The 14,633-nt window shown below is 46.8% G+C and overlaps 1 protein-coding gene across 1 annotated transcript in view; it reads right to left on the bottom strand.

Annotated features, from left to right (window-relative positions):
- Positions 1-14,633, bottom strand: part of ETHE1 (ETHE1 persulfide dioxygenase) — a 49,632-nt gene that overhangs the window by 12,976 nt on the left and 22,023 nt on the right. The window contains exons 2-4 of the mRNA XM_069201322.1: positions 11,994-12,138; positions 3,735-3,883; positions 246-375 (exon numbers count right to left, since the gene is read on the bottom strand). Coding sequence (XP_069057423.1) covers positions 246-375; positions 3,735-3,883; positions 11,994-12,138 — 424 coding nt within the window. The remainder of the gene's footprint in view (positions 1-245; positions 376-3,734; positions 3,884-11,993; positions 12,139-14,633) is intronic.

Here is a 14,633-nt window from a genome sequence, read left to right on the forward strand (position 1 = left end):
CTCACCCCCTACCTGCCCCTTTTTCTAGTCATGACTGTCTCTCCTAGGAGTGTTCCTTCTCACACTCACATCTGACTGGCTTTGCCCCAGCCCCAGTGGGCTCCCACAGGCAGCTGCTTGTCCCTATCAGAGGTACACCTGACGTGACATAATCAGTCACACTGACTTTCTTCTGAGTGTTGTTGAATATTTTTATGACAGGACTTGACTCTACATAAGCAGAAGTTGTGGCCCCTCTAACCTACCCTGCTGGAAGTCCGTGCGCCCGCAGCCCCGGATCAGCAGCGCATCCCCGGTGAAGGCCATGCTGTGGTCCTGCAGGACATAGGTCAGGCAGCCGTCCGTGTGGCCAGGTGTGGAGCGGGTCTCCAGAGCCTGGAAAGGGAATGGTTGAGAAAAGAAAAACATAATACATTTTCAATTGTGATATTTGTGTGTGCACTGAAAAGACAAAGGCGGTCTGAGCTAGCGGATGCACTGGCCCAGCCCTGCCACGTTTCCCAGCTCAATGTGTGATGTGATGCTCCAGTCCAGGTTCTTCTTTGAATTCTGGGGCTTGGAGTCTTGTTTATTCCAGTATAGAGAAGAACTACAAGTCCCAGAATTCAAATAAAAAACCCGGGCTTGAGCAGCACGCATGGACCTTGGAGACTTGTCTGGTCTGATAGGTGAGGGGCTCTTCACCAGCCCCCCCCTCTAAAACGCACCGCTTTGGGATAAGACTGGCTCTGGACCAGCTCTGCAGCCTTTCACAGGTGTGCCTAGAATGTTACTGATTCTTCTGCACCCCTCACAGACTCCTAGGGAAAAGCTCATGTAATGTACATACATTGCAAACATTAATATAACTTTAATGCTGAGGCAAGGACAAAGACACAACCCTTATGGCCATGAAGCACAGAGCCCTCAAATCCCTTATGCCAAAGAAATCCACCCCGAAAACCAATCTCAGCCATAAGCGGAGGGATGCACATTTGCACAAAGAAATACACTCCTTCTGCCTTCAATATAACCAAGAAAACGTAATAATATATTTTAAAGTCAGCAACAGCCAGGCACATCTCAAAGACGTTCTACCATTAAAAGCCTGTTTGCAGCAATGTGAGGTTTACTGACACTCCCCTTTAAGATTCTGTCAACTAAAGATCATAGCACTGTTGGAAGACTGTACTCGAGAATAATGAGCTAAAATGATGGATCCTCTTTAATTGGTTATTTGCATATCCGCATACCCTGCTTAGACCTTGATTTTGGAGGTAAATCCATCAAAAAAGGGCTGCAAGAAAGTGGTGTTGAATTTGAAATTTCCAAGGCACAACACATGATTTTGTGAATGTGTTTTGGGCACAGAGCTAATATTTAAGCAATAATGCTAGAGGGAAGACATTCCCAGGTAATTATTGACTGGGGTGGAGTGAGGTATTCCGACGCAGAGCCCTCCCCTTTGAAAATACTGCTATTGAAAATCAGACTGTCAAAATTTGGAATAAGGCTCACAATTTATTTGGTAGATGGTGTTTTTTTTTCTACACTAGCACTTAGGTGGAAGTTTACATAAAGCATACAGGTAGGACTTTTTTGCTGATAAGGCTCGGTCAATTTTGCCCTATTGAAAATCACTGTTGTGAATCCCTTCTATTGAAAATCACAAAAAGAAGCATGCAGAAAGGGTGATAACAGATTTTCTCACTGTGTCAATCATGTATTGGCAGTGAAATACTAATTGGAGGAATTGTGTTGAGTGTAAAATGCTGATTCTCTTCTGGGATTTGATGAACCATGTTTGAGAGAAAATTGTCCCCGCTCATGATTTTCTCATGGAAATTATGGTTAGTGGTTCAAAAGCTAAAATATGTTCCTCATCTATATGAGAAAAAAGTCTGAGATGCTGAGTAGCAGAATGGATTCCAACAGCAGCAGCAGCCTATTGGATCCTTCCCCAGTGTTCTACATCAAGCTCCACCACAGAGTTGTGGTAAATAACTAGAACGCTAACAATCTATTGCAATGACAAATCTGAGACACAACAGAATGCCATGTTGCTGGAACAGACACCATAGGACTGAAATCATTTCCTAGGGAGAAGACTGCGATAAATGAACAAACGGAGTTCAATTTTGACATGGCAATTACGGCGAGTACTCCAGAAATCCTAATGCTTGCCATAAATGCTCAAATATCTTTCTTATCCACGTGAGAAAAAAAAAGTCTGGCATGCTGAGTGAGACAGTGGTTTGTCAGCTGAATCCCTTGGGCTCTATTCTAGATTCACCACAGAGGTCTTCTACTGTAGCTTCACCAGACTGTGCCAATGACTTACTGACATGCTATATGTGTTCTATATCCATGATAAAGGTTAGGCACTCTTGGACACAGTATTGCCAGAATAAGAGCAGTTTAAAGCCTTACATGTGCGCAGGCTGAAGTGAATGAGCATTGAAGGATTAATGACTTGAAAGCTTTCAAGCAACATGTCAGCTAGTGCAGGGACATTCTGTGAGCTAGGAGAGTGGTCTAGTGCTTTCGCAAAACTCTGATCCTTTGCAGGCAGATGTTAGAGGAAGAAGGTCTTGTTGGATGTGAGCTAATACTGCAATGAGACTTCTCTCAGGTACTGACTCAACTGGGCAGATATCGGGCGAGTAGGTGCCAATCAAAATGCAGTGTTTGGTAGCGTATAAATGTCGGATTTAAAATACACCCTATCGGACAGTGCAGGGTGCACAACACAAATGAATGCATATCAAATGCTGCAGGATGCACAAAATAAATCAATCCAAAGTTACTAGGTAAAACTGAAAATCAAAATACCATGGAGGTAAAACGGACTACTTTTTGAATTAGTAAGCAAAACAAGAGGGGCTGGCTTTAACTCTGGTAGCGCCCGGTAAAACAATCTTTTTTGGTGACCCCTCCCGCCGTGACTACCTCCTCGTATTCCCTCACTGACACCCAGCAAAATTGCCCCTCATCACCCCATAGCCCCTCTCATTTGTTTTAAAGCACTGGTAAGGGCTGGCTTTACTAATCCTCAGCTAGCCACATAAAACACAGATCTGTTCTTTGCAGCAGACATATTAACCCTCTGTGCTACTTTATGGTGAGTCAAAAACTACCACCAGACAAAACTCCAGTCTCTCTGTCTCTAGCAGGAACATTGATGACAAGAGTTATCTTGACATTTTTATTGCTGCCTGAAAGCTGGAAGCACAATTAACTCTTCAGCAAGGGATTTTAAATCGTAAGTTATTGCTCAACACATCACCCCGACCCTCCTGATGTCAGTGCCCCCCTTCCAGGTCAATGCCCAGTGCTGCAGCACCAGTCACACCGCCCTAAAGCTGGCTAAACCGATCACACAAAAGTTAAGGACAGCCTTATGCTCTTAGGATGTAACTTGACTTAAAGGCTAGTTTGAAAATGTAGTTGTGGTTATTCACCCAAAAAAACACAAGAGGGCTCACAGGCACCGTGAAACAACTTTCAGGCATACTTGATGCACATTAACAGAATGTCTCTTCAAACACCTTCTATCATCAAGCCTCAATGGTATACTACATTTCGTGGGACTTTGTGACAGAACACTAAACTGCTACTTGGAGACATCACAAATGATATTCAATTTTGAAATCAGCAGATTTTAAATCTGTGATAAAAAAAGTGTGTTCCTTTTATTCAGAGCAGGGTCCATACTTTCAAGACATCTGTCCGTCTTTCCGTTTGCAGACACTTACAAACTTGCCGAACTTGATGACATGGCCCTCCTGGATGAGGATGTCGGCGCGGGCCCCGCTGTCCTTGGATATAACGCTCTTGCACCCGGGCAGCATGCGCTTCAGAAGGCCGGTGCCTGTGATGTGATCCGCGTGGCAGTGGGTGTTGGCTGCAGAGGAGAGAGGGGAGGGTGAGGCCTGAGACCAACATGTGCTACTCCCCCCCTTGGGTCTGTCGCTCTAGGATCACCCCTGGCATCTGCTGCCCTTCAGGGGAAGCCGCCTGAACTCCCTGCAAGCTCCAGTGCAGTGGTTCTCAACCTTTTGACTTCTGAGGACCCCCACTTAATCATTACTGGAAACCAGGGACCCCCACAATGAATTATCTTTAAAATTGAGGACCCCAACTGAGTCATTACTGGAAGCCGGGGAACCTGGCCTAGGCATTTTCAATGATTGAACCGCTAAACGATACACAAACAATACAGAACAAGCTTTCATCAAACAAATAAACAAATTATCAAATATTTTATTTAATTCACAAATCTAACAGAAATCAAAATTGAAATTTTAATAGGAGGGTTGGAGCGTTGTTAAATTCAATTGAAGCCCCTCATCATCCTTACTCTGTTCTGTATGAAGCACCCTCACTGCTCTTACAAATCAATATGAGAACACTAACTTAAGTTTTAGCCTCCAATTTAAAATTTCTTCACATTCACAGAACATTTTAAACTCTGAAATTGTACATTTAGCTTCTTTATTCATACACACTTTATTAATCAGTTAATAATATTTATTTTTCTAAGCAATGGCGGACCCCTGAGTAGGCTTTACGGACCCCCATGGGTGCCCGGAACACAGATTGGGAATCCCTGCTCCAGTGTGTTCGGTGGGCCTGGCATTCACACTTCTGGCACCTAAGTGGCCACAGATGCTCCTCGGACAGATGGATGGCATTTCTATATCATGGACGTCAATGCACTTAAATGCCAGGGGTAGTGGAAGTGACATCACATGCCTTTAGACCTCCACTTTCACTCACACACACATACTTACACATACAACTTCACACTTACACACTGTTGGACCGGGCCCTTTTTACAGGGTCATCCCCAAACTTTTTCCCTTCCTCTTCCCATTTTTTATGACCTCTTGTTGTTGGCTCTGGGACTCTGAGCACGTTATCACTGCTGATCAGTGCTAAAGTGCAGGTGCTCTCCCTTCTAAAGTTGGTATGATTGGCTTATACCTAATTGGCATATTTAGGTTACCTGTAAGTCCCTTGTACATTGGTACCTCTATCCCCAGGGCCTGTAAATTAAATGCTGCTAGTGGGCCTGCAGCGCTGCTTGCGCCACCCACAGAAGTAGCCTTTCAAACTTGTCTCAAGCCCGCTAGTGCAGGGCCTGCATGCGCAATTTACTGCCACAGGGACCTGGCATCTAGATTTACTTACCAGGCCTGGAACTCCACTTTTAGTACATGTAAGTCACCCCTAAGGTACGCCCTAGCTAGCCCTATGGGCAGGGTGCTATGTATGTAAGAGGCAGGATATGTGCCTGGTTGTATGGCCTGTCCTGGTAGTGACAAACAGCCTATTTGGTTTCTGACTGCTGTGAGTGCTGCCTTCTCATAGGATTGCATTGGAAATGCCCTGCCTTATGTCTAGGGGGTATTGTCTGATCTGTGAAGGGGTAGCGTAGGCATGTTTGGTATGGTTGTAATGGTAGTGATAAATGCTGTTTACTGGTGTGTGTGGATTTTTTATGACCATTATAGAAATGCCCCTTCTAGAAAGTAAGCATTTCTCTGTGCTTATGGCTCTGGTGTTTTGCAGCTTGACTTCAATCCATGCCTGAGGCAGAGTGACAGTTGGGCTTTGTACATACTTTTCAGACAGACAGTACACAGGGAGGTTTGGAGGTGTTCCTGGGCTGGGAGAGGTGGGGCACACCTGCATTTGTAAAGGCTGTGCCCTTGCGTCACACAAAGGGCTCGTTTACCCCCCACTGATGTCTGGAGCCTGTGCTGGAGGAGAGCGGAAACACTCCTAGAACCAGTTAGGACTGGTTGGAACCTCTTCTCCCCCCCTTTTGTAAAGCCTGTGCAAAACTGAGTATTAGTACAGGGGTTTTCCCCCATGTTAGAGAGACACTAGTGGACTACTGAACTGGACACACAATGCTTCTGGAGGGACTCAACAGGAACCGCCTTGGACTGCTGCTGTTCTGCTGACCTGTGACCTGTTGGGTCACTAGGAGGGACTGCCAAAGACTGCAACCCTTTGTGCAGGCCGGCTTGTGTGGGCCCTAGCGCTCTGTGCTCCCTTTGACTGTCTCCAGAGGCTGGGTGCTGAGGCCCCTGTTCCCTGCATCACAGCACTAGAAAAGCACTGTATTCTCTGCTTCCCCAGCGTGAGGGAAGCACGGTGTTTACCTGCTCCTGCTAGTGCATGTAGCGCAGGAAGAGAGCTTTCCCTTGTTATTTATCTTAAGCACGTGAAAGATCACTTCTCCGTTGTCCCCTGGTGAGGGATCACTGCCGCAACCAGGGCAGGTCGTAAGGAACCAGTGCGAACAACGCACGTCTTGATTAGTGCCCCCGGTGCGAGGAGAGCCGAGACGAGTGCCCCTGGGGCACAGGCAGGCACCTACTTTGGGGGCCTCACCGCCACAGCCCAAGTGTTGTATAAGCGGGTCTCTACCCGTGTGGGAGATTCGCAGACGAGGGGCGCAACGGGCTCAGGAGGAGCACCTACACTGCCAAGGGCTGCGTGAGGCCAAAAGGAGTGGCCGTGGCCGAGGTGCACTCAGGAGCAGTGCCCCTGTCTGCCGCTGGTCGCCTGGAGGTGAAGAGGCCGGCACAAGTGAGCGGAGCCCTGCCGGCTGGGCAGGTGAGGTGGCCTCCAAGCCTTGTCAGGAAACTTTCTTTGTTGAAGACGGCCCCCATGTACGGAGTGGGGCCGTCTCCTGCCTAGGTGCCCGCTTGTCCTGCTGTTCTTTCCCCCTCCCCGAGCAGATATTGGGGATCGTGGGGGCTTGATTCTTGGGAGCAGTGCTACGCAGGAAGGATGGCGGCCTCAACGGAGGCCATGTCCCGCTGAGGGCCATTTTTGCACAAAATAGGAGCGTAGGAGCTCCAGGATTAGGACACGAACATCCTCGTTTGCCCAAGGGCATCGTAGCACTGATAATCTGATTGGGCTGACCTATGCACCATAGGAAAGTTGGTTTTCTGTGCAATCACAATGGTGCAATGTTTTTCTGAGATATTTCCTATTTATAGGCATTCATGATGTTGTTGTGACACTTATGCTATGTGACTTACCATGATAAGTGCATTTTCAGTAATAATGCTGACCTGACTACCGCTTATGTTGCAGGATAACCAGTAACCTATGTATTTTATGTGACTACTGCTGGCTTTTGCAGAGTAATAGTAACTGAGTAATGTTCTGACAGCTGCTTGTGTAGCAGGGTATTACTGACATTATGTTTGGTCTAATGATGTTTTGTGGTATACAGTTTATTTTTCTATAACTTAGTGTTGGGTTTTGTTTGTGGTGTATTTATTGCGTCACGTGAATTGGGTGTGTTGTGCAGTCGGTTTACACATTGCCTCTGGGTTAGGCCTGACTGCTTGTGCCAAGCTACCAAGGGAGTGAGCAGGGTTATCTTGGGTGTGTAACTCCCTCACCCTGACTAGAGTGGGTGGGTTCTCCCTGGCTTAGGTGCATACCCTAGCCAACCAGAAATCCCATTTCTAACACACACACACTCTCACTCGCAAGCACGCACACAACATACATTTAAAAGCATTTTTTACTTACCATGACTGCCATGGAAGAGCATATTCAAGGTAATTTGTATTTTTTTTATTACACTAATAGTGAATGATATGTCATTATTCACTATTAATGCGATACAAAATTGACTGAAAACAAAGAGAGTGGAGCCCCAACTGATGTCCATAAGGACTAGCTGCCCCTGTGTTCCTGGCACTGAATTTGCCATCTCTAGGACCAGGAGACGCAAAGGCAGAGCCAGGGGTCGCAAAGGGCAAACCATGAGTCGCACCCGCGACCCCTAAATGACGTCCATGTTCTGTATGTCTACAAGTGATATCTGTATGTGATATGTGTGACCTTTAGATATATACTTTATTAAAAGAACCTTGTTGCAATCTGGAGATTATCAATCCCAAATGTGATGTGCATTCAGGGATATGTAGTTGTCTGTTTATAATGAAAACACAAAAAGGGACTGGCACCAAACTGCAATGGAAAAGAAATGACTGTGTCAAGCAATCACATCTGACATGGGGGATCTGGACATGCCAAGATGATGTCTTTGAGACTGTCCCATATTAGGCCTCTGCCTACCTTTTTCTTTTTGGATTGCAAACACATTTTCAGAACAGTGTTTCTTGCAACATACTGATATTTGATATATGATAGAAAAATCTCAACCTCAGTCAGCAATAAATACATTTATTTTGCATCATAGTCCATAAAACAGCCCACAAAATACACAACTATAAAAATCTATACAGAATAAAATCCAACAAAAATGTATAACTTAATTTTTCATTTCCATTTCCATTGATGAGATGCCATTTAATTATTAAAATGGAAGCAGGTTAAGATGCACCATAACTGGTCTCCTTAATGCTCACAAACCCAACTGTACCAGGCCACTGTATTTCCAACACCCACATACATCCCTCCCCATTAAAATTTATCCCGAATGTTCCTATTATTAAAAACACACATATTGCACAGATCATATTTAAGAACTGCATATGAAATAGGAATTTCGAAACTTCCAACGGTTAGATTTTTCATATTTTCTTAAAAAAAGGATCACCTTCAAGCTCCTGATCCACGCACACAAAGCACTGCACAACACCGGACCCACCTACCTCAACAACCGACTCAGCTTCTACACCCCCACACGAAGCCTCCGCTCAGCCAACCTCGCCCTCGCCACAGTCCCCCGCATCTGAAAAACCACTGCCGGCGGCAGATCCTTCTCCTACCTCGCCGCCAAGACCTGGAACACTCTCCCCACCATCCTACGACAGACCCAGGACCTGCTGGCCTTCAGAAGACTCCTCAAGACCTGGCTCTTCGACCAGTAACACCCCCCTCTCCCCAGCGCCTTGAGACCCTCGCGGGTATGTAGCGCGCTTTACAAATGCAGTGATTGATTGATTGATTGAAAACTAGCTTAAAAATGTCCATCACTCGGCTCTAAAAATCCAAAAAACAGACAATGTAATAACATGTGCTCATTATTGGATTTCAATTGCATCCCACATCCTCCTAAACCCCTGTTTATTTTTCGCCTTCTTGCCATGTCAGCACCCAAATACACAGGGTTGACCACGATTGAAAGCCTTAAGAGTTCTTGCCTCATAACGGGCTTTGCCAATGCTGACAGACAAGGGAATACCGTATGACTCTGCCATGAGTCCCAAGAGCGTAAGGTGGACTTCTTCGAAGGGATATGCCTAAAATCTCGCCTTCTTGAGATTTCTTTCATCCTTACCCGTGGACCTTTTTTCAGAATTTGGAGAGGGACATCACATCTGGGACAGCCAGATGAGTATTGCTCTTTTACTGATAGCAAACTCTTCCATAGCTCGCAGCCCAGTTCATTTCACTTCTGTAAGATCTCATCTCTACACAGTTGGGTTGTCTTCAGCCTACTCGGGTCCAACAGCTTGTTCCATAATCTCAAAGTAGCCTTCTCTGAGAGGCAGGACCAGGAGGTCATTCCCAAGTCCAGCCCTAGCGCCTGGACCTTAACTGATTTGGGCATATTCAGAACCCTTTTCAAGCACTGACCTTCAATTCCTTGCCAACAATGCATCCCACTCAAAAATAAAATGTTGGCGCCATACAACCATTTTGTCTGAATCGTAGCTTTAAAAGTGAGTCCAGATTGGGCCAGTCATCCACCTTCCTGAATTTATTTATCCCCATTATGTGTGCATAGCATTTATTTTAACCACTTCAAAGTGTTTTTTCCATCTTAAGTTAAATGTTAAATGCAAGCCCACATATTGGTACGTTTCTACCTCTTTTATACGTGCCCTCTCTAACTACCATTTAAACTCTTTTTTTCCTTCTGACCAAATACTAATATTTTTTTTCCATATTAATCATGTGTTCCTTGGTCTTACAGAACCTTACAAAGGCATCTAATTCCTGCCCAATTTGTGTCATAGCCATAATGACTAAGACAGACAGGGTATATGGTATCCACCCATCTTTGGGGAAAAGGAGGCGGACCCCAATAGGGTTTCTGCGAGATCCCTTAAACACAGTGCGAACAAGGTCGAGGCCAGCACACCGCCCCGCGAACCATGTGGTATCTCAATCTTAGGTAAAATTCCATCCTTATCTAATTCTACCTGCGCCCAATTTGCTCTGATGCTGTTCCTTTAGTATACTCAACAGCCCCTAGGCATCCCTATCCTATCTAAGTTAGCCCATGGAATCTCACGAGTCACTAAGTGGAAGGCCGCCAAAAAGTCTACCAAGCAGCAGTAGAGATTTGCTTTCTGATTGCAATAGCTGAATGCTCAGCTTTAAAGCCCTCCTGTTTCACAGCCATCAATCTCTCCTCATCGGTCCAGTCATTCAATCTATTTAAAATGAATTTACAAAAAAACTTCTCCCCTACATACATGAGACTTTGGCTTGTGAACAGGCCCTTTTTATGTACAGCTTTAAGGATTGCCTCTTCCAGCTTTCTGGCACTGAACCTGTCATGGTTATTGCTCTAAACAGTATTACCAGAATCGCACTCCACCAATCTACAATAAATGTTGTCATTACAGCTGGTAGATTATCTGGTCCAGTTCTGACTCAATTACTTTCCTCCTATGGTTGCATTCTTCCTCTAGATTCCAGGAAATACAGAACCAGAAAAACATCCTCCAGAAAACACATGCAACAAAACTTCCATAGACATAAACAAAGGAAAAAACACGCAAATGACACAGGCACCAGAACTGGAGGAACACAGCACAGAAAGGAGGAAATGCCATGTCCACATAAAGGTGTACATCATACGTGCTACACAGACTCATGTGTATTACACAAACAGTAAATATAACACATAACAGACCATCAACATTCCGCTGGATGGAGATGTACCAAGTACTCACCTGTGACATGCCTTAGCTTAGGACTGAGACAGAGAAGCACTCTACTGTGACAGCCACAGTGGTGGCCGGTAATTTTAGGAGGGGGGGCGGGACAACAGGCACACATGCACACTCACACTCATTCATTCACGCACGCACACACACATCCATTCACAACACTCATTATCAAATATTCAAACATACACGCATGCGCCAAACATTCATTTAAAAAAAACACACTTATCTTCAGCTCTGCCTCAGAAGTCCGAGGAGGGTTGGGACTGTTGCCTTCCCTCACTGGCTAACCTAAGGTCAGTCAATGAGGGAAGGCAGCAGTCCCAACTCGTCACAGAGTGAGATGGAGTCAGTGAGACTGCTGACCCCACCCCACCACTGACCCTGCTGACCCCACCCCACTCTGTGATTAAATGTAACTGATTGACACAGCCCTGGGAGCGTCAGGGCTTAAAACTAAAGCACCCAGGTCAGAAGCAATTGGTGATGTTCCCCCTCGTTATGCGGGGGAGGGCCTCGAGGCACCTTTGCCAGGCTGAAGAGGTCACGCCCACAGGGCTGTGACTTCTTCAACCCAGCAAAGTTCAGCTCAGGCAGCCGGGAATCTCCACATTTAAATGCATGCCCAGCTCCTGGCTGCCTGACCTCAAAATGAAGAGTGTCTGTCAGGCTGACCTTTGCTCAGCCTGACAGACACTCTTCTTGCGTGGCAAAAGGCGGGGAAGGGAGGTGGCCCTCAGCCCCAAGGGACGGGCCGCGGCTGGACAGTCAACAGGAAAGAAACGTACCTGGTACTCACAAGCAGCCGTCTAGGTAGGAGACTAAGGGCCTGAGTTAGATATTGGTGGACGAGTTACTACGTCACAGCGGTGACGGATACCCAGTCAACCGAAATCTAAATCCTATAGGATATAATGGGAATTAGATTTCGGCAGACGGGCTATCCGTCGCCGTTGTGACAGAGTAAACACATCCGAAATCTAAATCAGGCCATAGTTGGTACTCCCCTGTAACACTATGGGTAGTAGATGTGGGACATTGGGCACCTACAGAAGTAAATATGCTGCTAGGGAGCAGAGCAACCCACAGTCAGGCTCTAGTACTCACCAGCATACAAAAGATTGAGTCCGAGGTCCTGCACCAGCTTGGCGTCTCGCGGCGCTTTCTCCAGCACTGGGTCAATCAGGACGGCCTCTCTCGTCGCCTGGTCAGCCAGCAGGTATGTATAGGTGGCACTCACCGGCTCAAAGAGCTGCGGGTACAAAGAGAGAGAGGGATCATGGGAGAGCAGTGGAAGGACAGAGAACCTATAGAGGTTCAAGGCTAAAGAAAAGGAAAACAAGGCACAGCAGCAGGAGCACAGAATGCCTATAGAAGTGGTCTCAGGTTAGTAAAGAGAGAGCACAGAGCACCTATAGGAGGAGAAAAAGGATAAAGGAAAGGGAACACAGAGTGCCTATAGAAGTGGTCTCAGGATAGAGGAGAGGGAGCACAGAGCACCAATTAAAGAGGATCAGGACAGAACGGAGAGAGCACAGGGCACCTATGAAAGTACATCACGGCAGAGAACGGGGGCAGGGAGCACCTATAGAAGGGGGTCACAGTATAGTAAAGAGGGAGCACCGAGTGCCTGTGGGAGGAGAAACATGATAGAGGAGACAGACCAGAGAGCACCTATAACGGGGTCTCATGATAAAGAAGAGGGAGCAGAGCACCTATAGAAGAGGATCAGGACAGAGAAGAGAGAGGAGAGGGCACATATGGAAGAGGATCAGAACAGAGAATAGGGAGCACGGAGCACCTATAGAAGATCCGGACAGAGAAGAGAGAGAGCAAAGAGAAGCTATAGAAGAGAATCAGGGCAGAGAAGAGGGAGCGAGTGCACCTATATAAGAGGACCAGGATAGAGGGGAAGGAGCACAGAGCATCTACAGAAGATGATCACAACTAAGAAGAGGGAGTTCAGCGCACATATTGAAGAGGAGCAGGGCAGAGAAGAGGGAGCGCTGAGCACCTACAGAAGAGGAGCAAGACTGAGGAAGGGAGTGCAGAGCACCTATAGAAGAGGATCAGGCCAGACAAGAGGGTGCACAGAGCACCTATAGAAGAGGATCAGAACAGAGAAGAGGGAGCACAGAACTCCTATAGAAGAGGATCAGGGCAGAGAAAAGAGAGCACCTGAAGGAAGTTGGCTCTTTATATACTATCTCAAAGTGAGAGATAGTGTGCACAGAGTCCAAGGGTTCCCATTGGAGGTTGATAGTGGCAAAATTAGATAATTCTAATGCTCTATTTTGTGGTAGTGTGGTCGAGCAGTAGGCTTATCAGAGGGTAGTGTTAAGCATTTGTTGTACACACACAGGCAATAAATGAGGAACACACACTCAAAGACTTAACTCCAGGCCAATAGTTTTTATATAGAAAAATATATGTTCTTAATTTATTTTAGAACCACAAGATTCAAGATTTAAAGTAAATACATAAAATGCAAGGTACTCCACACAGGTAAGTAAGGAACTTTGAATTAAAGTAGTAGTACACAAAGTATAGGTTAAAATGACGATAAGCTATTTTAAAAGTGGACACAGTGCAAAAATCAACAGTTCCTGGGGGAGGTAAGTATGGTTAAGTTTCTGAGGTAAGTAAAGCACTTACAAGTTCAGTCTCCTGGGCATAGGCAGCCCACCCTTGGGTGTTCAAGGCAACCTCAAAGTCACTGCACCAGCAACCCAGGGCCGGTCAGGTGCAGAGGTCAAAGGAGGTCCAAAACACATAGGCGCCTATGGAGAACAGGGGTGCTCTGGTTCCGGTCTGCTGGCAGGTAAGTATCCGTGTCCTCGGGGAGCAGACCGGGGGGTTTTGTAGAGCACTGGGGGGGACACAAACAGGCACACAAAACACACCCTCAGCGGCACAGGGGCGGCCGGGTGCAGTGTTCAAAGTTGGCGTTGGATTTGCTATTAATAGCAATGGAGGGACCCGGGGGTCACTTAGGTGATGCAGGCAGGGCACGGAGGTGCTTCTCAGGCCAGCCACCGACTGGGCTAGGAAGAGGGCCGCCTGCTGGTCACACCTGCACTGGAGGTTGGTTCCTTTCGGTCCTGGGGGCTGTGGGTGCAGTGCTTGGTTCAGGCATCGTGTTCTTTGTTACCAGGCAGTTGCGGTCGGGGGAGCCTCTGGATCCTCTTTGCAGGCGTCGCTGTGGAGGTGCAGGGGGGTCGTCTCAGGTTACTCACAAGGTCGCAGTCGCCTGGGAGTCCTCTCTGCAGTGTTGGTTCTCTGAAGCTCGAGCCGGGGGCGTCGGGTGCAGAGTGTGAAGTCTCACGCTTCCGGTGGGAAGAGTGAGTTCTTTAAAAGTTGCTTCTTTGTTGCAAAGATGTTGCTGTTGGTGAATAGTGCCGCTGGCTGTTCTCTGTAGTTTCTTGGTCCTTCGGTTTCAGGGCAGTCCTCTGAGGTCTCTGGTCCCTGTCAGATGCGTCGCTGTGCAGATTCTTTGAGTCTGGAGACAGGCCGGTAGGGCTGGGGCCAAGTCAGTTGTCGTCTCTGCAGGGCTTTCAGGTCAGCAGTCCTTCTTCTTTGTGTAGGTTGCAGGAATCTGATTTCCTGGGTTCTGGATTGCCCCTAAATACTAAATTTAGGGGTGTGTTTAGGTCTAGGGGGCATTAGCCAATGGCTACTGTCCTTTAGGGAGGTTACACCCTCTTTGTGCCTCCTCCCTGGGGTGGGGGGCACATCCCTATCCCTACT

Source organism: Pleurodeles waltl, chromosome 7 (genome assembly GCF_031143425.1).
Source record: "Pleurodeles waltl isolate 20211129_DDA chromosome 7, aPleWal1.hap1.20221129, whole genome shotgun sequence".
Lineage (NCBI taxonomy): Eukaryota > Metazoa > Chordata > Amphibia > Caudata > Salamandridae > Pleurodeles > Pleurodeles waltl.